At 51.8% G+C, this 21382-nt stretch overlaps 2 protein-coding genes and 1 long non-coding RNA gene across 4 annotated transcripts in view; 2 read left to right on the top strand and 1 right to left on the bottom strand.

The window, feature by feature from the left end:
• The window catches only part of SCRIB (scribbled planar cell polarity protein), an 81347-nt gene extending 65175 nt beyond the window's left edge, over positions 1 to 16172 (top strand). Inside the window, exons 35-43 of the mRNA XM_027669624.1 lie at positions 145 to 313; positions 1702 to 1791; positions 2158 to 2346; positions 6098 to 6262; positions 6955 to 7094; positions 7502 to 7539; positions 8549 to 8623; positions 10192 to 10243; positions 13958 to 16172. Of these exons, the coding sequence (XP_027525425.1) occupies positions 145 to 313; positions 1702 to 1791; positions 2158 to 2346; positions 6098 to 6262; positions 6955 to 7094; positions 7502 to 7539; positions 8549 to 8623; positions 10192 to 10243; positions 13958 to 14118 (1079 nt within the window). The 3' untranslated portion in view covers positions 14119 to 16172. The remainder of the gene's footprint in view (positions 1 to 144; positions 314 to 1701; positions 1792 to 2157; positions 2347 to 6097; positions 6263 to 6954; positions 7095 to 7501; positions 7540 to 8548; positions 8624 to 10191; positions 10244 to 13957) is intronic.
• An 844-nt stretch (positions 16173 to 17016) lies between these two features.
• Positions 17017 to 21282, bottom strand: LOC113960209. Its single transcript, XR_003531996.1, has 3 exons — positions 20993 to 21282; positions 18961 to 19031; positions 17017 to 17949 (listed from the first exon to the last, which is right to left on the bottom strand). It is a non-coding gene; the product is annotated as an uncharacterized LOC113960209 (long non-coding RNA).
• Positions 20779 to 21382, top strand: part of FAM83H (family with sequence similarity 83 member H) — a 24293-nt gene continuing 23689 nt past the window's right edge. For both annotated transcript variants that reach the window (XM_027669628.1, XM_027669627.1), the window contains exon 1: positions 20779 to 20997. The gene's annotated coding sequence lies outside the window, so the exon portion shown is untranslated. The remainder of the gene's footprint in view (positions 20998 to 21382) is intronic.

Below are 21382 nucleotides of genomic sequence, written 5' to 3'. Positions count from 1 at the left end.
TCCCATTTCTGGGGGTTCAGTGTAAGGCCCTGCCCAGAGGTCCCATCACTGAAGGGTTCAGCGTAAGGCCCTGCCCAGAGGTCCCACCCCTGGGGGTTCAGTGAGTACTCCGTGGTGTAAGCTGTCTCCTGTCTCCCTTGGCAGCCCGCAAGCTGCAGCAGCAGCGAGCCCTTCTGTTGGAGGAGGAGGCCGAGGAGGAGGAAGAGGAGGTGAGGCAGGTGCCCGAGGCCGTGCAGTCCAGTGTCATCATCGAGGGTGTCGAGTACAAGGTCGAGAGGCTGAATGGAAGGGGCATCCAGGCTCCAGCAGCTCGGTAAGACAGGACAGGACTACAGGTAGCCCTGTACCACCCACATATGTCAGAGGCGTCCCAGGAATTCTCAAGGAAGAGAGTGGGCTGGATTTCTTTTTCTGCACAGAAAGGGACAACTTTCCAGCTCTGTCTCTTCAGGGAACAGCTCGTTCAGCCATGCCAGAGGGTGTGTAGAGAGGTTGATTTTTAGAGACAGCTGATTCAAGATAAGCTGAATGCTGAACCAAGTTGGAGGTTTTTTAGACTTTTGTTTCCCAGTTCTCTGGGGCTTGGCCTCCACATTGTCTTGAAGGTATTTTTCTAATTCTTGGGCACAGAACTGAGGAATGAGAAAAGGGTTCTCAAAGGCTCCAGATAAAATAAGGCTGCACTAGAGTGAAGCTGAAGCCGTCCTTATCTCTCTTTGGAGTCTTTGGAACAGACATTCTCCTCTCCACAAACACTTCCCAGTCACAGTGGCTGAACATATTGACCCTGGTATGTGGAATCTTATTTCTCTCTGTTGTTTCTGCCCAGTCTCAGTTCAGGAACTTCTCACACGATGATGCCCTGAGAATTCCCCCTCCTGTGCTGAGGCATGTGCTGCTCCTTGGTTTTTTGGGAAGTCCCACTCACCCCCGTTTTCATATTGAGACGTAGGAGGCTGAAGTACAGGAAGGCTGGATCCACCAGATGATTTTCAGTTGCTTATTATTTACGCTTGAATATGGGGGAGGCAGTGGAAGAGGCTGAATTTGTGTTTCTTGAAATAATTTTTCTCGTGCTAGAACAGAAACTGAAATTTAACCAAAATAAACTTGAGCAGTAAAAATCAGGGCTGAGTGTCACAATAAACTGAACACCCCCAGCTCTATCAGCCTGGCTCCAGACCAGAGGAGTTCCAGCTCTCAGAGCAGCTCTGTGGCCCATCTCGTGGAAGAATTTAAAATATATTAAATTAATCTGTTAATGAAGGTATAGAATCAGGATCAGGTGACCAGTGCTTCCAAAGTGAATCTCTCTTGGACTCCTCTGTTTGGAATGCCTTTGTGCCACATCTTACAAAGCCAAGTGTGAAGTCCAAGTTCCCGGGACTTAAGGGAGAGATCCAGAGGAAAAGAAAGCCCAACAAATATTTTTATTAAAAAAACTGAGGCAAAAATTCTGTGTGTGCGTCTGTTAGTGGCTGGCTGACCTCCAACTGCAGGAAATGAGCTCTGATGTTAGTGTGGACATTTAGGAGATCCCCATGGGAATGCTCACAGCAATGGTGGAGGGGATGCTGAGCAAAGCCATGGAGGGCTGTGACTTCACCTTGAACCATTTGTTGCTTTCTGGGGGTGGACCTGTCCCACCCTCTCTAGGTGTGCAGACTGTGGTGCTGCAGCTCACAGGGTTGTTTTCTGCAGGCCCTCGGAGCTCAGTGAGAACAGCAACTTGCAGAGGAATTCTCTGGAAGAGGGGATTAAACCTGAGCAGAGAACCAACTCCATGTCAGGGTGAGTGGGGCTGCTGGGGCAGGGACTCGATAGTTCCTGCTTTTTAGCAGCCAGAGGCTGCAAAGGAAGGATTTGGTGGAGAGAGGGAAACTGATTGGGACCAACTTCATAGAATCCCAGGATGGGCTGGGTTGGAGAGACCTTCAAGACCACCTGGTTCCAACCCCATGTGGGGATTGCCAAGGGCAGTTGGTCCAAGCCCCATCTAACCTGAAACTCCTTATGAGAAACTCCCGTGTGTCCTGTGTCCTCCCGGGGTGATACCCGTGGATGTGGCACTGAACAGGTGATTGGGGTGTCACTCGCAGGCAGGTGAGCTGTGTGGACCCCGCCATCCTCCCTCTCACCCCTCCTCTCCCTGCCCAGGCTGAGCCCGTCGTTCCCGGGGGATCCCGGCGCTCCGGTGCGGACGGCCAAGGCCGAGCGGCGGCACCAGGAGCGGCTGCGGATGCAGAGCCCGGAGCTGCTGAGCGGGCAGGAGAAGGAGAAGGAGCTGTCTCCAGCGGAGCGCCGGGCGCTGGAGGCTGAGAAACGGGCCATGTGGAGGGCAGCACGGTGAGCCAGAGCCTCCACTGCCTCTGCGCCGGGCTGAGCACAGAGCAGGAGCTGCTGCGTGTCTGGGGCTTACAGGGAACAAAACTGGGGAATGGAGGACCCTTCCAAAGGCAGGTGTTGAGGGAGGTCATGAAGGATCGGTTCAAGCCATGCAAAGCACCGCTGAGCTGAGCTGAGCTTGTCTGCTTCCAGGGGGCTCCCAGATTCCCAGAGTGCTTGCACGTTCGTGGACACAGGGGAGTTCATGACAAGCATGAACACACCTGTGAACGATGGTGGGTGTGTTCCTTCCCTCAGCACACAATTCCCACCTCCTGTGTCACCTGTGTGCAGTCGTGTTATTGAAGCTGCAAGGTCACATATTCAAAATGAAAAATGGGATTCCACATATCCAGTGGTGCTGGGCTGGAAAACTTGCTGCAGCCAAAACATTGATAGGATGAGGCCATTTTTACCCCCACAAGCTATTCCATCAGCATGAAGGAGTGATTAAAAATTCTTCTGGAAGAAAGAGAACTTCCTAGCTCAGAACCTAAGACTTGAAGCTAGTCCAGCCATTTACTGTGTCATAGAATTCCTTCCAAAGATTAGTCAGGCTGCTCCCATAACTAACAATAGTTTTCTTCCCCTGTTGTTCCTGTAGGAGACATTCAAAGGACAGTCTGAACTGTCTTTTGGGTTTGGATGAGGCTTGAAGAGGAACAGGGCTGCTAGATAAGATACTGGAAGGATAACCATGAGTTGTGATCCCACTTAGCAATTCCAGTGTTTCTGCTTAGACATGGATGATCACAGGCTGTTGCTGCTGGGGAGGCTCCAGGAATGGAGAAGTGCCAAGTGAATCCTCAGTCAGAGCTGGACTGCTGTTCCAGGGCTTTGAGAGTACAAGCCTCTCTGTGCAAATTTTCTTTGAGATCAGTTTTCATAGAATCCCAAGATGGTTTAGGGAAGTGACCTTCAAGACCATCCAGTGCCACCCCCTGCCATGGGCAGGGACACCTTCCACCAGCCCAGGTTGCTCCAAGCCCCGTCCAGCCTGGCCTGGAACACTTCCAGGGATGGGGCAGCCACAGCTTCTCTGGGCAACCTGTGCCAGGACCTCACCCCCTCACAGGGAAGAATTTCTTCCCAATATCCCACCTAACCCTGCCCTCTGTCAGTGAGAAGCCCCTCCCCTTTGTCCTGTCACTCCAGGTCCTTGTCCTCCAGCTCTCTTGGAGCCTCTTTAGGGACTGTCCTGCTCTGCTATATCCTTCCTTATGAGGTTGCAGAGACCACCAAGTCCCTTGTGCTGCAGGTACTCCGAGAGGGCTGGAATCACACATCTGTCTCTGGGAAGGCTGTGGAATGGTGCCAAAAGCAGCCGTCAGTGTGACACTGTGCGAGCACCACAGCGTCCCCAGGAGCAGACAACCTGCACAGAACTGTACTCAGTCTTTGGACCTAAGAAAAAAGCTTCACTCTTGTATTTAAGCCGACAAACCAGAAACTGCCTGTCAAGCTTCTCCTGGAAATCCACATCCCTGTGCTTGGAGAGGGGTAGGGCCTGATTTGCCATCTCTTCCCAATGAGACATGCAGGAGTTTCACTCCCTTGTGCCTCCATTTCCCAGGCGCATTCCCCACACGAAGGGGCAGTTTTTGTGAGGTCTGTCAGTTTTGATTCGTGCCTAAGCATGAACATATCCAAGGAATGCTGTAATAGAAGCTTTTTTTTGCGATGGGTGTCAAAAGGAGAAACAGGACATTGCCTGCACAGACCTCTGGAAGCAAAGTAGAGTCCCTGCAGGGACACTGCTCATGTCCCAGGTGTGCAGCTCTGATCTTGGGACTCTGCTCTTCCAGGAACTTGGTGTTGCCAGCAGATAAACCTGAAAAATGCTGGGAGGGGGCAGGATGGTTTTAGGACACGATTTGCTCCTGTAACATTACTGTCCATCTGACCGTGCTCTTGGGCCAGATGGGATTTGGCTGGAATTGTTCAGGGCTCAGGAGAAGTTCCACATGACACCGTAGGAGGGTTAGTGAGTGTGGAGCACCAAGGGTGCACCTGTGGGCAGGGAAGAGATCTCTCATCCCAAACCTTCAGTCTCTTCTCTTCTAAGTGTGTTTTGTCTGTTGAAAAAAGAGGCTAGCAAAGGTGGAGCCTTCCAGAGGTGGGAATACCTGGCAAGGACGAGCTGCTTGAGCTGTGAGGTCGTACATTACTGGGTTTAAGTTCTGCAGACCAGGGCCTAAGCTCTGCTTTGCTTCTGATGCCGAGGTGCAGCTTTTTGTGCAGTTCTTGGAGAAGTGCCTGGCTGATGCCTTGGGCAGGAATCAGTCAGTCACCATAATGTGCTCCTTTTTGTAAGACAAGGAGGGACAGGTCTCTTAGGAGGATCCGGTAGTCTCATGGTCCCTCTTCCCTGGCTCTGGAGCAGGCGCAGCGCCATGAGGGCAGGCAGGCTCAGGTCCTGTCTCCAGAGGCCCCTGTGCTGTGGGGGGGGGTTCTGCACAGCCCCGCACACGGGGCTCAGCCCCACTAACCCTTGTTCTCTCCAACTGCCACAGGGTTTGTTCCTCCTTTTCTAATCTCCTGTCTTCTGCTTCTTTCCAGTTCTCTGCTCTGTGCTGTCAATCATGACCCCATCAGTTTGCACCTTCTTGGGCTTTCCCTGTTCTCCCTGTGTCATCAGTGCTCTGCCAGGATGTGTGATGCCCCTCCTTTTCCCCCTGGCACCCCCGTACTCTGTTGGGACGCACCCAGAGACCCGTGTTACACACCTGTTGTGGGCACACACAGCCCCTGGCATAGAGTCATGGAATGGTTTGGTTTGGAAAGGACCTTAAAGCTGATCTGGTTCCACCCCTCTGCCACGGGCAGGGACACCTCCCACTGTCCCAGGTTGCTCCAAGCCCCGTCCAGCCTGGCCTTGGACACTTCCAGGGATGGGGCAGCCACAGCTTCTCTGGGCACCCTGTGCCAGGTCCTCCCCACCCTCACCGAGATTTTCTTCCCAGTATCCCATCTAACCGTACCCTCTTTCAGTGGGAATCCATTCCCCCTTGTCCTGGCACTCCAGGCCCTTTAGCCATGGGAACAATGAGGTCCAGAGGCACAAGTACAAGCTAAGGGGCAGGTGCCCAGCCAGGGCTATGAGCATTTTGGCGGTTTTCCTCCCACACACACACTGGTTTAGGGACTCTCACCCCTCAATGACACGTGTCCCAGGGCAAACACCATGTGTCACGTGCTTAGCCATATTGTTCCTCTTTTCTATGGTCCAACAAAGGTGCCTGGAACAGGTGATCAGGTACCTGTGCAGGTGTGCACTGAGAGACCGTCCTGTGTGTGGCACACACCCTCCCTTGCCCACACCCCTCAGTCTGACACACTCACACACTCTGTGAATGCCTCACAGCCTTTCCTGGGGGTCTGAAGGTGTTCCCAGTCTCCTCCCAGCCCGGGGGGAGGGCAGCTCTGGATGTGGGGTCTCTGAGCCTGATGCTCCTGGGCACGCTGCCAGATTGCCCCTGGGGGTTCCTGCTGCCTTGACAGTGGCCAAGGTTGAGCAGGATCAGATCTAGAGCTCAGTTTAACCAAGGCTGCCCTTGTGTCAGACCCATATTTCCCCTCACCAGGGTATGTTCCTGTATCTGTTTCTTTCTTTCCCTGCGCTTGTCCGCTGCGATGTTCATCACCATCATCTCCTCTTCCTCCTCTTCCTTTTCCTCCTCCTCTTCCTTCTCCTCCTCCTCCTCCTCCTCAGATCCTCAGCTCTTGAAGACAGTATTAAACAGTACGAGCAGGATCTGGCCAGGAAGCTGTACCAGTCCCGGCAGTGGGCATCTGCTCCTGGGGCCAGGCCAGCTCAGATGTCTAGCCCAGTGCAGAGTCACGCCTCAAGAATCCCTGGGTCAGGAGGCCAATCCAGGTGTGCACAGCCCCCTCCCCACAGCTGCATGCTCCTGTCCGTGCCCCTGTGCCCCAGCTGGGGCTTCCTGGGGCAGAAGGACATGGGAGTGGTCCCTGGTGTCCATTGCCCAGAGAACGAGGGGGGATGCTGGGGCTGTCTGATGGGGAGAAGGGTGCAGACGTCTCTGAGAATCGCAGACTGGTTTGGGTTGGAGGGACCTTAAAGATATCTTGGTCCACCCCCTGCTATGGGCTGGGACACCTTCCACCAGACCAAGTTGCTCAGGGTCCCATGCAACCTGGCCTTTCATGATCTCCTGATGGCTGAGGAGGGTTAAAATGCAACACACTGAGCACAGAGGACAATAAAGCCCCGAGGACTGACCCTACCTGTGTGATCCCTGCAGTTCTGTCCCCAGCTCAGGTCACTGTCCCATCACGTGGCACCTCTGGGACTGCCTGCAGCTTCTCAGTGCCTTGATGCATAGCTTCATGCTCTGTCTGTTTGACACATGGGATAATGTGTGTTTTGGGATGGCAGCCAGCCCAGCTGTCCTCCTGCCCTGCCTCGGGGACCCTCGGGGGCTTCGTTCCGCCCGTCTGCGCTCAGCCCGTGGGCTCGGGCCGGCTCCTGGGTGCAGACGGCGCGTGGTCCCCCACCGAGGGGGCAATGGCTGATGGTTTTTTCTCACCCCCCCATTCCTGAGGCAGGATGAAATCACTGGAACAGGACGCTCTTAAAGCCCAAATGGTTATTGCCAAGTCCAAGGAGGGGAAGAAACGCAGCACACTGGAGCAGCTGGCAGAGTCACCGTCGCCCGCTCCGACGCCGTCCCCAACGCCGCTGGAAGGTACTGTAGAGCTGCCAGTGCCTCCAAAGGAAACAGGCAGCACTCCTTGAGCTTAACCTGCTCAGGAGCAGAGCTGTGAGAAGCAATTCCCTCCTTCAGCCTGGTTGGAAGGTCCTTGGGGGCATGTGATGTCTCTCAGCATAGGGAATGGGCCTGAGCTGTGGAACATATGAGGGCACCTGAGGCAGAGGTGAGGTTCCAGGGAACCAGGGCGGAAACACAGTCAGCATCCCGACTTGCTGAATAAGCAGGGAAGAGGTGTTTGTTGGGAAGGCAGAAGGCAGGGCCTGCCCTGAGTGTGGTCTCACCACACTGAAATGCTGCTGAGTGGAAAGAGCAGGCTCAGTGGGGGGGGTTGGATGTCACACAGCTGGTCACTAACTGTGCTTTTCTGTCACCTCTTGCAGATTGCAGCCCCAGGAACGTCACTTCCCCGGGAAGGCTGGTATGATGTCCTTCTGCTTGCTTTTGTCACCTCACCTTACCTAAATCCTGGGATTTCCTGATTATTCAGCTGAGCGTGGGCTGTGCCTTGGGCTGTGGGTTCCCACTTAAACCAGTCCTGCATGGTACAAGGAATGCTGAGGAGGGTGGAGGGTGGAGCTGTACCCCTGGCTAGAGGCACCGCCTTTGTTGCAGCTCCCATGTAACATCTGCTTTCTCTTTCCCCATTGTATTATGTCATTTGTTCCTTGGTTCTTCACCTCCATGTTCAGAAAGCTTTTCACCATAGTCAGAAAGCCTTTCCCCGGGTTCAGAAAGCCTTTCCTCATGCTCAGAAAGCCCTTCCTTGCTTTCAGAAGGCCTTTCACCACGGTCCAAAAGCTTTTCCCCTTTTCAGAAGGCCTTTCCCCATGTTCAGAACTACTTTCCCAGGTCCAGAAAGCCTTTCACTTCAGGGACTTTGCCCCGTGTTTCTTCAGCAGCATGAAACAGACCTTACAGACCTGCAGCTGCAATTAGCGTTTTCCTTTTCCTAACCCTGTGTAAATGTCAGGGGAGGTTGTTGCACAGAACTGTCAGGATCAGTGAGACAGACCAGGGGAAGCGTGGGAGCAGCTGCACAGAGGGGACCTGGTCCTGCCAGATCACACCATAATCTAGCCCTGGATTGGAACCCTGACTGTGCTCCAGCTATCAGGAATTCTGCCATGAATTTCCCAATGAAAATAGGTTTCCTACCTGACTTGATGTGCAGGAGCATTTCACTGGAGCATGTGATGTTTCCTGTGTGACTTGGAACCCCTGTCCTGACAATGGAACAGCTCCAAAGGCAGTGTCCCAGGGATACCCCATGTTCCAGGCTCTACCCAGGCACTCCTGGCTCTCCCCGAGGACATCCTTCTGCTTCTGCTGTGATCTCTGCATAGATTGCTCAGCTTGCTGCTGCTTCTCCCTTCATTTCTCTCCCCTTACTTTCTTCTCTGTTTCTTCCCTTCTGCTGTCCCTTCTAGTCCATGTCTGAAAAGAAGTTTGACTACCGGGAATTTGCTGCTATTCCTTCCTCCAAACCTGTTTACGAAATCCAGGTATAAACTGCATGCTGAGCCACCTTTAGATTGGTTAGGGCTTGGTTTGATGGAAGAGTTGAGTCTGAGGGCTTTGGAGAAACCCCCTGCAGAGGCCCTGCCTGTGTGGGGGCAGTGACACCAGCCTTGGTGAAATCTGAGGGTTTATTGGAGGCTTCAGACAAGTGGAATTGGAAAAAAGTTGGTCTAGATGGTTTTAAAATGAGTGACAAAAGCTTTGCAGATATAAAGCAGCTGCATCTTCACCTGAATGGGTCCTGAAATATTTTTAAGTGAAAAGTGAGAACTAAAAGGGAAGAAAAAGCTATAAAATTATTGCCACCAGAAGGCAAATTGGAGCAGATGTGAAATTCCAGCTGGATGTGTCTGGCATCCTGCCCAGGAAGCAGGATGGTGTCAGTTCTCATGTTCTGCTGTCAGTGAGCTGTGGAGGGAACACCCAGTTCCAAGGGTGAGCACCATGGCGAGGTGTTTCTCCTTCCTAAAATGAGCTCATTTAAGCTGCTTTGTCACAGAATCCCCGCTGGAACCACTCGCCCAGTGCTGGAAGCTATAACTGCCTGTGTCAGTCACTGATGGCATTTGAGCACCTGATTTGAGCAGATACCCTGTCTAAATGTTTTTAGGTGGTTTTTAGCTTTATATAAAGACAGTGAAGCAGATACCTGTGTGTGGAGAGCCAGCAAGCACTGCCACTTGGGCTTCAGCTTGCTGTGGGGCACAAAGATTGTTGTTCCAAAGCCAGGCTGGCTCCAGCAGGGCTGTGATTTGAGAATTCTCAGGCAGTTTTACGTGATTTGATGTCTGTTCTTCACTGGCCCCTCTCTCTGGTATTGCTCAGCCCTTGGAAGACACTCATCTTTTCCTCAGAATTCCTTCCTTTGGGATGTGCCCTTCTCCAGGTTCTGTACCAGGCAAGTTGGAGGACTGGCTGCTCAAGCCCTGTGGCAGCTCCAGACCACATGAATTACCCCAAGTGCAACAGTGGGTCTTCATACAGCTGAGAAGGTGCCTCCAAAGGAGGCTGCACCTCCAAATCCTCAAACAGTGCCTGTGGGCCTCTCTCAGCAGTGCAGGAGTTCACAGAATCCCAGAATGTTTCGGGTTTGGAGGGACTTTAAAGCTCTTCTCATTCCACCCCCCTGCCATGGGCAGGGACACCTTCCATTAGCCCAGGTTGCTCCAAACCCTGTCCAATCTGGCCTGGAACACTTCTGGGGCAGCCACAGCTTCTCTGGGCAACCTGTGCCAGGGCCTCTCCACCCTCACAGGGAAGGATTTCTCCCTCATATCCAATATAAATTTTCCCTCTTTCAGCTTAAAGCCTTTTTGTCCATTCTTTATATTTTCTGTCTTCTGTGTCACTCCCTCTTCTCCCTACACACAGGTCAGGCAGCAGGGTTCATTTGGAATCAGGAGCCCTCTCTGAGGGCCGTGCCCCAGCTTTGGCAGCACCAGCACCTCCGAGGGCAGCAGATTCTCCATAGGGTGTTGGAAGGCTGGAGGTGGGGAATTACCTGGCACAGGTGTTACAGGGGTGGATGGTCACGTTTGCTGTTCTCTTCCAGTCACCTGATGCAGCTGATGACCTCAGATACGTCGACGACCGAAATAATTCAGGTAAGCCCATGGCCAGAGGAGTTGTCTCTGTACTATTCGCTCCCCACCACGGTTCTAGAGGGTTCCCCTTTGCTTGTGGAACTACCCAGAAGACTTCACCTTCTTCTGCTTGACACAATGTCCTGTTTTGTCTGTTCTAGAATGAAAACTCCACACTCACCACATTCATTTTGGGTAGGATATTTGCATTGTGCTTTAGTGATGACTAATTTGCCCAGCATGGTGTGTAACAAGCATGCCTGGTTTTCTCCAGATTTGTGTCCTGGAGTAGAGTGGTAGTAGGATGTGGTGGGGAAGTTTTGGCCTCTGTCACCTGCTAGAGCTGAATGATGTCCATTGTTCAGGGGCTGCCTTGTGCCCCTTCTGCTGGAGAGGGAATCATGGAGGTAAATCCATCCTGGTGCAGACTTGGAGTGCTTGCTGCTCCAGTACCTGGGTGGCTCCAAGTTATGCCTGTGGGTCTGTGGCATAGTCACCTCAGTCAGCAGGAATTAAAGCTCTGCAGCTGTGTCTGCAGGCTGTCCAGCTGGGGTGTGTCTGTCTGTCCCCAGCTGTAAGGACAGGTCAGACTGTCCCCCGGTTCATTCCAGGGGCTGTAGCAGTCCTGTGGAGCTCAGCAGAGCCCACCTGCTCCGTAGGAGCACTCCTGTTTCTCCAACAGTTGGTGCTGATTTGCTTCTACCTGTTTTGCAGATTTCCCCCCTATATTTGACACAAGAAACAGTTTCTTCTATCTTGACAAATCCTTCTGAGTACAGGCTGCACCCTGGACAGCTGACCTATGGCTGGGCTGTTTCCAGAAGAAGGTTCTGCTGCAGGACTTAACAAAAACTTACTTTCCTGAGAACAGCAGCTGTTCTCCATCCCTCAGAGTCATCCTCTCAGCCCTGGATTATTCTCTTGATGTCATCCATTCAGTCAGTGCAGGGAACTGGGAGCTCATGGTAGGTCTGGGAAATACCAGGTATTGCTCAGGGCCTTCAGACCACACTGTTGCCTGACACTGCTCTGTTGGGCCCTCAAACAGGGTGAAAACCAGGAAGAAAAGAGTATGGTGCTCACTGAGAGTTTTTTAACCTAGTCCTTAGTCCTTAAGTAATCCTTAAGTCACCTGCGATATGTGTGAGGCACCAAACAAATGCAAGTTTTCTCAGCTGGCAAGGATGGCAGGTGAGGATGCAAGTAAACTCTCTTGGGATGGGACAAAGCTCTCCTGTTTTTTTTAAATCCCCCCCCATCTCATTCTTCTAGGCAGTGCAGCATCCCAGCCAACATAAATCAGAATTGTTCTTGATCATGGAATCATGGCTTTTTGACTCATAGCAACTCTTAAACTTCGCCAGTGTCTACAGAAAGCTCTCCCAGTGCCTGCAGAACCATCATCTTATTTAAGGATAGTGCATTTTTTTATGCAGTCAGGATTCTATTCCTTTTATTGAGTTTAAACATCATCCAGTACTGTAAAACTGAACTTACTGAGTCAGCACAAGGCTCTGCCTGATCCTGTAGCAGATCTGGGGTCCAGTGGGAGCCACTGGGAATGCCAGAAAAGGACATAAAAGAAGAAGAGCAGGAAGTGGTTCTTTCCAGACCTGCTCCAGGCTGCAGTGATTGGTGGGTTTGCACTTTCTAAGCCAGAGGCTTTGACTTTAGAGTTCTTTCTTTCCTGAATCTATTCACACTTGCAGTAAATTTCCCCTTCCCCATCATTTCCCCCTGAACTCCATGGATCATGATGCACTTTGTTATAGCTGAGCTTCATTTGACTCCCTGACACAGCTTGGTGGCATCACAAGTTTCTCCCAGCACAACCTTCATCACTCCTTCTCCTCCTCATTAGTTGCCAGATGCTGACCCTGGTAGGGTCCTGGATGTTGTGGTATTAGGTAGCCCCTTCCTGCCCTTTTCCCATGGTTTCACCATTTATTTGCCCACCAAAGCTGCCCCATGGCAGCTTGTTTTCAGTAGAGCTTTGCCTGGGGAACAATCCAAGGGTTTTTAAAGCTCAGTGTGCTGTGTGGGGATCACTAAACCTGCATGTTTGGGGGTTCTTTTGGCCAATTCCAGCCTTGGGGGGTCTGAAAGAACTGACTTCCCTCCAAGCCACAGGATTTTCTTCTCCACCCACCCACCCAGGCTGGATTTTTCCTGCATGTGCCCATGACTTCCTTTTATATCTGTTTGTCTTGTCTGGGAATCAGTTACCTGCTTCCCAACCCCAGTGTCCTGTCAAGGGGTTGGACAGGCTGGGAGAGCTGGAAGTGGTCACTGTGGAGAAGAGAAGGCTCTGAGGAGACCTTAGAGCCTCCCTCTGACAGAGGGACTCTTCCAGTGCCTAAAGGGGATCCAAGAGAGCTGGAGAGGGACTTTGGACATGGACCTGGAGTGCCAGGACAAAGAGGAAGGGCTTCCCACTGACTGGCCTGGCTCTGGAGCAGAGGGTCAGACTGGAGACTGGGCACAGCTCAGCAGACTGAGCCTTTTATCTGACATATCTTCATGGATTTCTCTATTCAAAGTTCTCTGGTGCATCCAAAGGCTTTAGAGAGGCTTCCCAGGAGCCCATTTGCACTTGAAGCTCGTGGATTGTCTATGCCCTGCTGGGTTGTCCCTCCAGCAGATATTGGGGTAGTTGAAGTCTCCCATGAGGACCAGGGCTTGTTAATATGAGGCTGCTCCCATCTGTCTGTGGAGGCCTCATCCACTCAGTCTTCCTGGTCAGGAATGTCACCTGTCCCTTCAATCCTGACCCATGAGCTCTGGTTGGCTTCTCACCCCTCACCAGGTGCAGTTCCAGCATCCACCTGGGCACTGACATAGAGTGTGACCCCCACTTCATCTCCCCTGCCTGTCTGTCCCCTAAGAGCCTCCAGTGCTCCAGTCACAGGAACCATCCCACCACATCTCTGTGATGCCAGTAAGTTTAAAGCCCTGACCATCTGGGCCAGTCTGTGACTGAAGATGCTCCTCCCCCTCACTGACGAGGGACTCACTCACCCCCTGCAGACCTGGGTCCGTGGTCTGGACAGCAGAAGCCTTTCAGGACACTCAATTTTTCCTAAGGCTTGGCTCTTCCAGTCATCTTCCAGTGAATGGTGGGTGTTAGAGGCAGGTGTCTTCTTACTCATGGGACTTTCTTCCCAGGATCCACAGTGGTCACTACATGACCTACACCAGAAAGTTCTGGGCACAAGGTTACTGTGAGTCACTGAGACATCAGTGCTGTCCCGAATCTAGCACCTGGAAATAACCCTGGAATACTCCCTGGAAGTGCCCAAGGCCAGGTTGGACGGGATGTGGAGCGGTCTGGTCTAGTGGAAGGTGTCTCTGCCCATGGCAGTGGGTGGAATGAGATGAGCTTTAAGGTCCCTTCCCACCCAAAGCAGTCTGTGATCCTGTGATACCCTAAACATCTGCATTAACTGTGCCAGCTGAGCGCTGACAGAACCACGGGATGGTCTGGTTGGGAAAGGACTTTACAGATCACCCAGTCCCACTCTCTTCCCTGAGCAGGGACACCTTCCACTATCCCAGGTTGCTCCAAGCCCTGTCCAACCTGGCCTTGGACACTTCCAGGGATGAGGCAGCCACAGCTTCTCTGGGCAACCTGTGCCAGGGCCTCCCCACCCTCACAGGGAAGGATTCCTTCCCAATATCTTATCTATTTTAACCCCATGCTTTCTCTTCAAACCTAAACATCTCTTGTCTTTGCAGTTCCCCGGGAGCAGGATGGACAGCCAGAGGAAGAGGACACGTTAGGAACACGGGATCCATCAGCACCAACTCCCTCAGCCCTGGAGGACATGGCCCTGTACAGCAGCAAGCGCAAGCTCCGACACAGCCGGCGCAGTTTGGAGACCGCTGTCCCCACGTAGGTGACCCGACACACCCGGGCGATGGACAAGCCCGGCACAGCCCTTCCAAGCTTCCCGTGCTCCAGGGACAGCACCGGGCTGCCACCCTGCTGCCTCCAGACTGGATGGGACCTGAGCACCCCGGGAGCTCTGTGGCCAACTGACTCCTCCGAGGCTGTGAACCACCCTCGTTTCTCACCCGACAGCGCACTGGGGCACGTCCCAAAAACGGGGCAACACTGGACTGACTGCTGGCAGATGGAGAGGAGGGGTGGGCAGGACAGTGGGCAGCTCGTTAGCCTGTAAATATTGTGTGTGGGGAAGGGTAGGACAGGGAGAATGTAGGAGTGTGAGAGTGTGTTGGGCTCCAGCTGTTACTGCCTCAACTTCATTTTTGTAGTGGTTAAAAGGAGCTTTTCCTCTGGTGGGAATCAGGAGGAAGGTCCAGCCTGCCTTTACTCCTATTTAATTTTCAGTTTTTTGCCAAAAAGCATCTCCTCCCACACTTCCTGCACTGTGTCACCTCACTTCCCTTTGGGAGCGTGTGGGAATGGGAAGCTTGGAGGCAAAAAAAAAAAGGAAACACAAAGGAAAAAAAAACCTGCAAAATTCCAGCAAAGTGCCTCCCTCTGCCACTGACACTCTGTGCTCAAGGAACATGCCAAAGCCTGGGCCAGCTCTGAGCCACCTGCCTCTGTCCTGGTGGGACACTGCTCCTGCTGGGACTCTGTGCAGTCCTGGGGACAGGTCCTTCCCTGGATGGACACGTCACTGTGTGTGAGCAGCTCCACGAGCACACAAGTGTCAGAGGAGGCCAGGCTCTGTGTTCTGTAGCACTGGGACTGAACTGGTGGACTGGGGCAGGAATGGGACGGAGCCAACAGCTGTAGCAGGGGTTTGGGGGGGTGTGACAGCAGTGGGGAGCAGGATAGTTGGGGTAGGACACGGTGGCAGAGGTGGGAGGTGTGACAGCAGTACCTTAGTGGGTAGGATTCAGAAACTGGGAATGGGTAGGACGTGGTGTTGCTGGGGTCAGGTTGGGAATTACGGGGTCTTACAGGTAGGAAATCTGGTGGGGAGTCCACAGTGTCCATGGCTGGCTGCGAGGTGCAGTGGGGTGTCACGGGGTGCCTGGCGTGGGGCTGGCAGGGAGCACCAGGAGCACCACGGAGCAGGATGGGGCTGGCCTGTGCCTTGCAATAACTACACAGTTCCACTTTGCCAGCTTGTTGGCTTCAGGCCCCTTTCCGTGGAGAACAGGGACAATGAATGTTTGCCCATGCAAGAGGGAAAAAGGAAAATGAAAAATGAGCAGGGATGTGAGTCCTGGGTGTGAGTTCTGGTTTCCACATGTGGAACGAGGGCTGAGAGCAGGTTCTGTATCACGTGAGCTCTGCAGATGTGGAGGTCACAGCTGCTGCTCCCAGCTTTGCCATCAACCTCTGCTGCCACTACTGAGGGGAAACAGCCCTTTTCTTTTTTTTTTTTTTCACTGCCTCTAACTGGGAGGAAGGTCCGAGGTTGGCCCGATCCCATTCCCCGTCCATTGGTGCTCTCTGACTCCCCAGCAAGACCAGGGTTGGACCTTGAGCCTCACAGTGGCTGGGCAGCAACAGGCACATCTGCTTGTACATTTGCTGAAGGAAAGAACTGGATGCAGTTTTTTTGTTGAGCCTCTCCCTTCATGCCAAAATCCAGTGGATCATTTTAACTGGCACCGTATGCTTTGATTTTACAGATCTGTGAAGGGGGAACTCTGATAATCTCTCACTGCAGCCATGGCTGCTTCCATCATCAGCAATTTGAGCTTTTCCTTTTTAAATCTAATTTTAGCATTTGCTTTTTAACAACAGCAGTTTTGGAAACAATCCTGGCTGGGTTTTGGTGACTAACTTGTGATTCTTCTCTCCTTTCCCTGTGCGGTACCTGGTGCCAGGCTCTGGGTTCTTTCCCGTTCTCTCCCAAGAGACTCCAAGGGAAAATTAGCGCATCAAGACTGTAACTAGTGAAATTTGTACAACCAAAGAAATCTATTTTGTGGTTCAAGGATAATAAAGTTTACTTTACATTTTAGAGCCTTTAGTCAGTGTGGTTTGCTCTGTGTGAAGTCTGCAATTTTGGTACCAACACTTTGGTGGTGCAAAGATGCTTCTGATTTTCCTGCTTTTGGGAGCAGAAATTAATGCTCACCCAAATCAATGCCAGTTGTGAGAATATCAAAATTCAGGGATGGGAAAAAATCCAGTATGAAACACAGTGATACCAGCAGGATACCACCAAGATCTTCAGCCTCTTGGCTCTCCTCACTTGACTCTGTTTAAAAAAAACTCCAACGCTATTTTGTTTTCATTATTAAGTTTTAAAAAATATAGTTTGACTGGTAAAAACTGAACCCATTTCCTGTAGCCCAAACAGGTTTTCCTTGGTCTGGCTTAGTGGATGGGCACCATGCTGTGCCAGCCCAGGGAAAGAGGTGCAGCCTCAGCAGGGAGAGGGTGGAATTCCTTTTCCTAGAGCCAGGGTAGTGCCAGACCTCAGCCTCATTCTCCCACCTGTGCAACAGGTGCAGCTGGAGAAGGGGCCTTGGCTGCACCCCATGGTACCTCAGGAACAGCCTTGTCCTAGGTCAGCATGAGGGGTTCAGGATCTGAAGTGCAGCCTTACACAGGCTCAATACACAGGTCCTTTCCTGGGTTTAATGTATCTGTTTTCTCCACATTTAGTTTCCTTGGGCCAAGTTTACTACCAGGTTTATCTCCTTGTCCATATAATTTACACAACTGAACCCCGAGTAGCACATGGGCAGTAGTTACCCCATCAGACAAAAGTAAACACAGGAACTTGATCAGTGGAGATAACTTTTTTAGGGTTTTTATTTAGGAATATTTATTTAGGTATTATTCATGTAGGATTGGAACTAGGTGGTCTTTAAGGTCCCTTCCAACTCCAACCATGCAACGATTCTATGATTTTGTTATAAATAGGAATAGAAATAACACAGTTAAATATATAGGGAGAATGCAAAGATCTTCAAGGTTGCACAGAGACAAAGCACAACTGGCTGGGTGGAAGGTTTACAAGAAAGACTCTTGCAGCTGAATGTCTTGTGTAGCAGCAGTGACTCACAGACGTGCTCTGGGAGTTGGAGGGAATGTCGTATCAGGACACAGCTCTAGGTGTGAACCTGCATAGCCTGCCCCTCAGGTCCTGCTAAATGCAAGTTTTCTTGGTTTCAGGAGTCAATCCTGTCTGGTATTGGTGCACAAGGTGAGAGATTCCCGTGCTCCTTCCCTGCATTTCCCTCCATATATAACAGCAGGCAGGTGTCTGGAATACCAATAGGATTCTCTTTAAGGACTGTCTGCTGACAGAGAGAAGGGGCTGTCATGGAAGCTGCAAACCACAAATTTAGCTGTGTGGAGTCATCTCTGGGAAACCTGCCCCTTGGAATACCTGGGATAACCAGAGGGTGGAGAACGCTGGTTTCCAGCCTTGTCCTCCTGCTACCAGCTGCTTCTGGAAACAAATGGCTGGAGGAGATAAAGCTGTGCTTGTAATTCAGTGCCACTTCTGCTGCTGGTACGTGTGGTTTTGGTTGACTCTGTGCTTACAGTCACCATTAGCAACACCATGAAAGACCTCAAAGCCGGAGTACTGCAGGATCCCCCCCACGCCACAGCCATCACCACGGGAGTTTGGTTTGCCCATCTTATTAGGGCCTTGGGCAAAGCCACCTCATGGCCTCCAGGTTCATGTGTCCTACTGAATCATGTCTTGACACCACAGGAAAGAGCTTATCCAGATGGGAACAGCCCATAGCTGACTGCGCCTGGATACAGAGCAGGTACTGTCCTGCTAGGAAAAATGAACCACACACCTAAACCAAAACACACACTAAAGCCTGTTGCAAAGTCTGTACCAGCCCCCAGAGAGCCTTCCTGACTTACGGAGACCCAGCATCCCACAGCCCTTTCTGTAAGGACAAAGTAAATATCCCCTCCCCACCATAAAGGGACGATTCCTTGTTTTCTGCAGCCAGACACCACCTGCCCCCACCCCAACCTCATTCCCCTCCTTTGAGTTTTCCTCTGCTTTTCCTTTTACCCCATGAGGTGACCAAGGCACAAGCTGCTTTCACACCTTGTACCAAAGGCAGTAATTAAAGCATTACTGAAATCAGCCTATTTCACTCGGAAGTGAAAGCAGGCTACAAATAAGTGCTCAGATAACTGGCACCTGTATCTTACCTGCTGGGAAGGCAGGCTCATGGAGGTTCCTTTTCTGGCCATCCCAGTGGTCTTCTCCATATCAGTAATATTGTGATATCTTCTCACTGTATACAGATTAAATGACTCCAAACTCACTGTCCATTCCATGGAGTTTGTCTCCAGCATCTCCAGCAGCACATCATCCCTGTTCTAATCACATCTCTCCATGCAGAAACTAGAATTCCATATTCCATACAAAACAGCTGCAATGAGGGTAAATTTGGAGCTCTATTGCAACCCCATATTGCACTCCTGCTCTGGCGGCTGCACCTAAATATGAATTGACATTGACTGTAACTTCACTATTCCCTCTCCAAGAGAAACAACCGGCCTTTAATTACATCCTCCCCTTTGGTCCCAGTTTTGCTCATTCATACCTAAATCTGGTCCTTCCAGTTGGGTTCCCTGCTCACCTGCCTTTCCAAGGTGTCACTGATATGGTGACCTGAGAACTGTAGTCCTATTCTGCCCCACAACGTCCCTGGCACCCAGTTATCTGCAGCATCCCTCCTCTGTCCCTCACGGGGTTTCCCCTGAACTCACATGGAATCCAGCCACTCCTCCAGCCTTATTTGAGCTTTTCTCAGCTTCTCACCCTGGTACCTGCACATCTGGCAATTCCTCATGTCACATCCAGCGCTGTCTCATGTCCTGATGTCTCAGCCCCTGTATGAGAAAATCAAATTGGTCTTCGATTGATTACTGGGGTTTCTTCTAAGACGCAGATCTTACAATCATCGCCCTTGTCCATAGTCCCTCTCCAGCTCTCTTGGAGTCCCTTTAGGCACTGGAAGGGGTTCTGAGACCTTCTCAGAGCCTTCCCTTCTTTGAACAAGGGCTGGAGTGACAGGACAAGAGGGAATGGATTCCCACTGCCAGAGGGCAGGCTTAGATGGGATATTGGGATATTGGGAAGGAATTTCTGGCTGTGAGGATGGTGAGTCCCTGGCACAGATTGCCAAGAGAAGCTGTGGCTGCTCCATCCCTGGAAGTGTTCAAGGCCAGGTGGGACGGGGCTTGGAGCAACCTGGTCTAGTGGAAGGTGTCCCTGCCCATGGCAGGGGGTGGGACTGGATGGCTGTTAAGCTCCCTTCCCACCCAAACCATTCTATGGTTCCACGATTCTGTGATTCTATGAATGACCCACTGAGAGCTGAATTTCCCTTCATTAACTCCAAAATACATATTATTGTTTATGCCCTCACACATGCTAATGAAGCAAAAGCTGCACATGCTTCACATGTGCGACTAAGGTTGCTCAAACTCCACCTAAATATGAATTGACATTGACTGTAACTTTACTCAGAGAAAACACTACAAATACAGCTTAAGTGGCGAGAGAGGTGAGAGGTGACTCCAGCTTTGGATCCTGGGACAGTCACAGAATCAGAGAATCATGATTCCATGATTCAGTGCCTGTAAATCACTCTAGATAGTGGTAGGAGACACCTGTCTCACCTGGTGACACCTGAACTGGGCACAGGGACAGTCCCAGTGCTGCTGTCAGAAGAAATTTTTAAAATTTTATTACAAAGTGGTCCCTCACTCTAACCCCAGCCAGAGGGGGACGGAAACAGATGGGACACACAGGCTCCTTCGATACTGGCTGAACCTTTCCCAACAGATCTCCACTTCTGAAAAAACCCTCAGTAACTTTAGCACAGACACTGGAGAAAAGTTCTGGATCTTACAAGACTCTCAGCTGCTTCACCCCCTGTTTTTGCTGTATGAGCAACTGCTGCACTCTACGAGATCCAGCTGAGAATGATTTACTCAGGGTATCCAAAGTGCTGCTCGGGGTCCCTGCAGGAGGCCAGCACAAATAAGTGTGGGCTGGCACAACTTCACATACCCATTTTTCCATTCTCCGAGGACAGGTAGGAGCAAATAAACACCTCCTGCCACTTCCAATGGAAGAAACAACATTTACAGCAGTCAAAGTTATTTAATTTCACTCATTTTGAAAGAAAGAAAAAAACCTCAACCAAACAGAAACGTGAGTTTTAGAGGGTCTTTAGTGGACAGTGACATTCCCAGGGCATAGGCATGGCAATGAACAGACATTTCCATACGGATTGGTGGGAATGTATTGGTGTCCTCACCTCACCAATTCCCAAATATTATGAATGTATCCACATCATAATGACAGGAAAGAAGCATCACTGAATTAATGGACTGGGCAATCGTTATCTGGCCAAAGCAACCTCAGAACTACAGAACTTTCTTTTGGGAGAAATGAGACAGTGGTGGGTGGTAACATTTCCCAGGACAGGTTCATAGAATCTCAGAATGGTTTGGGTTGGAGGGACCTTAAAGGTCACCCAGTCCCACCTCCTGCCATGAGCAGGGACACCTTCCACTAGATCAGGTTGCTCCAAGCCCCATCCAACCTGGCCTGGGACACTTCCAAGGACAGGGCTGCCACAGCCTGTCTGGGCAGAGGGTAAAGTCCTGTCCAACCAGCTGATAAGCAGCTCCATTCCCTCATGTGATGAGCTCTCCCAGCGAGGGGGACTGAGTGAGCCAGCAGACAATTTTTTTTTGATTTTAGCAAAGCTTTGGATCCTGTCTCTCTCCGGATGCTTCTGGACAAGGTGCCCAGGGCAGAGCTGGACCATCCATCCTACACGGAGTGAGCATCTGCTCGACGGGCCGGGCTTGGGGTCACAGTGCAGGGGGTGACTTCAGGCTGGTGGCAGTCATGGCGGGGGGGGCCGGGGTCCATTTCAGGCCCAGCTCGTAAATGTCTTCATGGTCTGGATGCAGAAATCGACGTTCATTAACTGAGTCGGCCGATGATCCTGAATTAGGGGCTGTGGCTCCCCGGAGGGCAGAGGTCGTTCGGGGCACCGGAGGGCTGGGCGGGCACCGGCAGCGTGTGACTGAAAAACGGCGAGCGCCGGGGCGGCCCTGGCTGTGCCGGACGGGCGGGGACGGGGGAACAGGCGGGGACGGGGGGAACAGGCGGGGCCGGCCGCGCCGGGGCGGGAAGCAGGGCGGGCTGAGGGCGGCGGGGC

The sequence above is a fragment of the Corapipo altera genome, unplaced genomic scaffold (assembly GCF_003945725.1).
Source record: "Corapipo altera isolate COAL_440 unplaced genomic scaffold, ASM394572v1 272, whole genome shotgun sequence".
Taxonomy (NCBI): domain Eukaryota; kingdom Metazoa; phylum Chordata; class Aves; order Passeriformes; family Pipridae; genus Corapipo; species Corapipo altera.
This window is presented reverse-complemented; position numbering and strand designations above follow the sequence as displayed.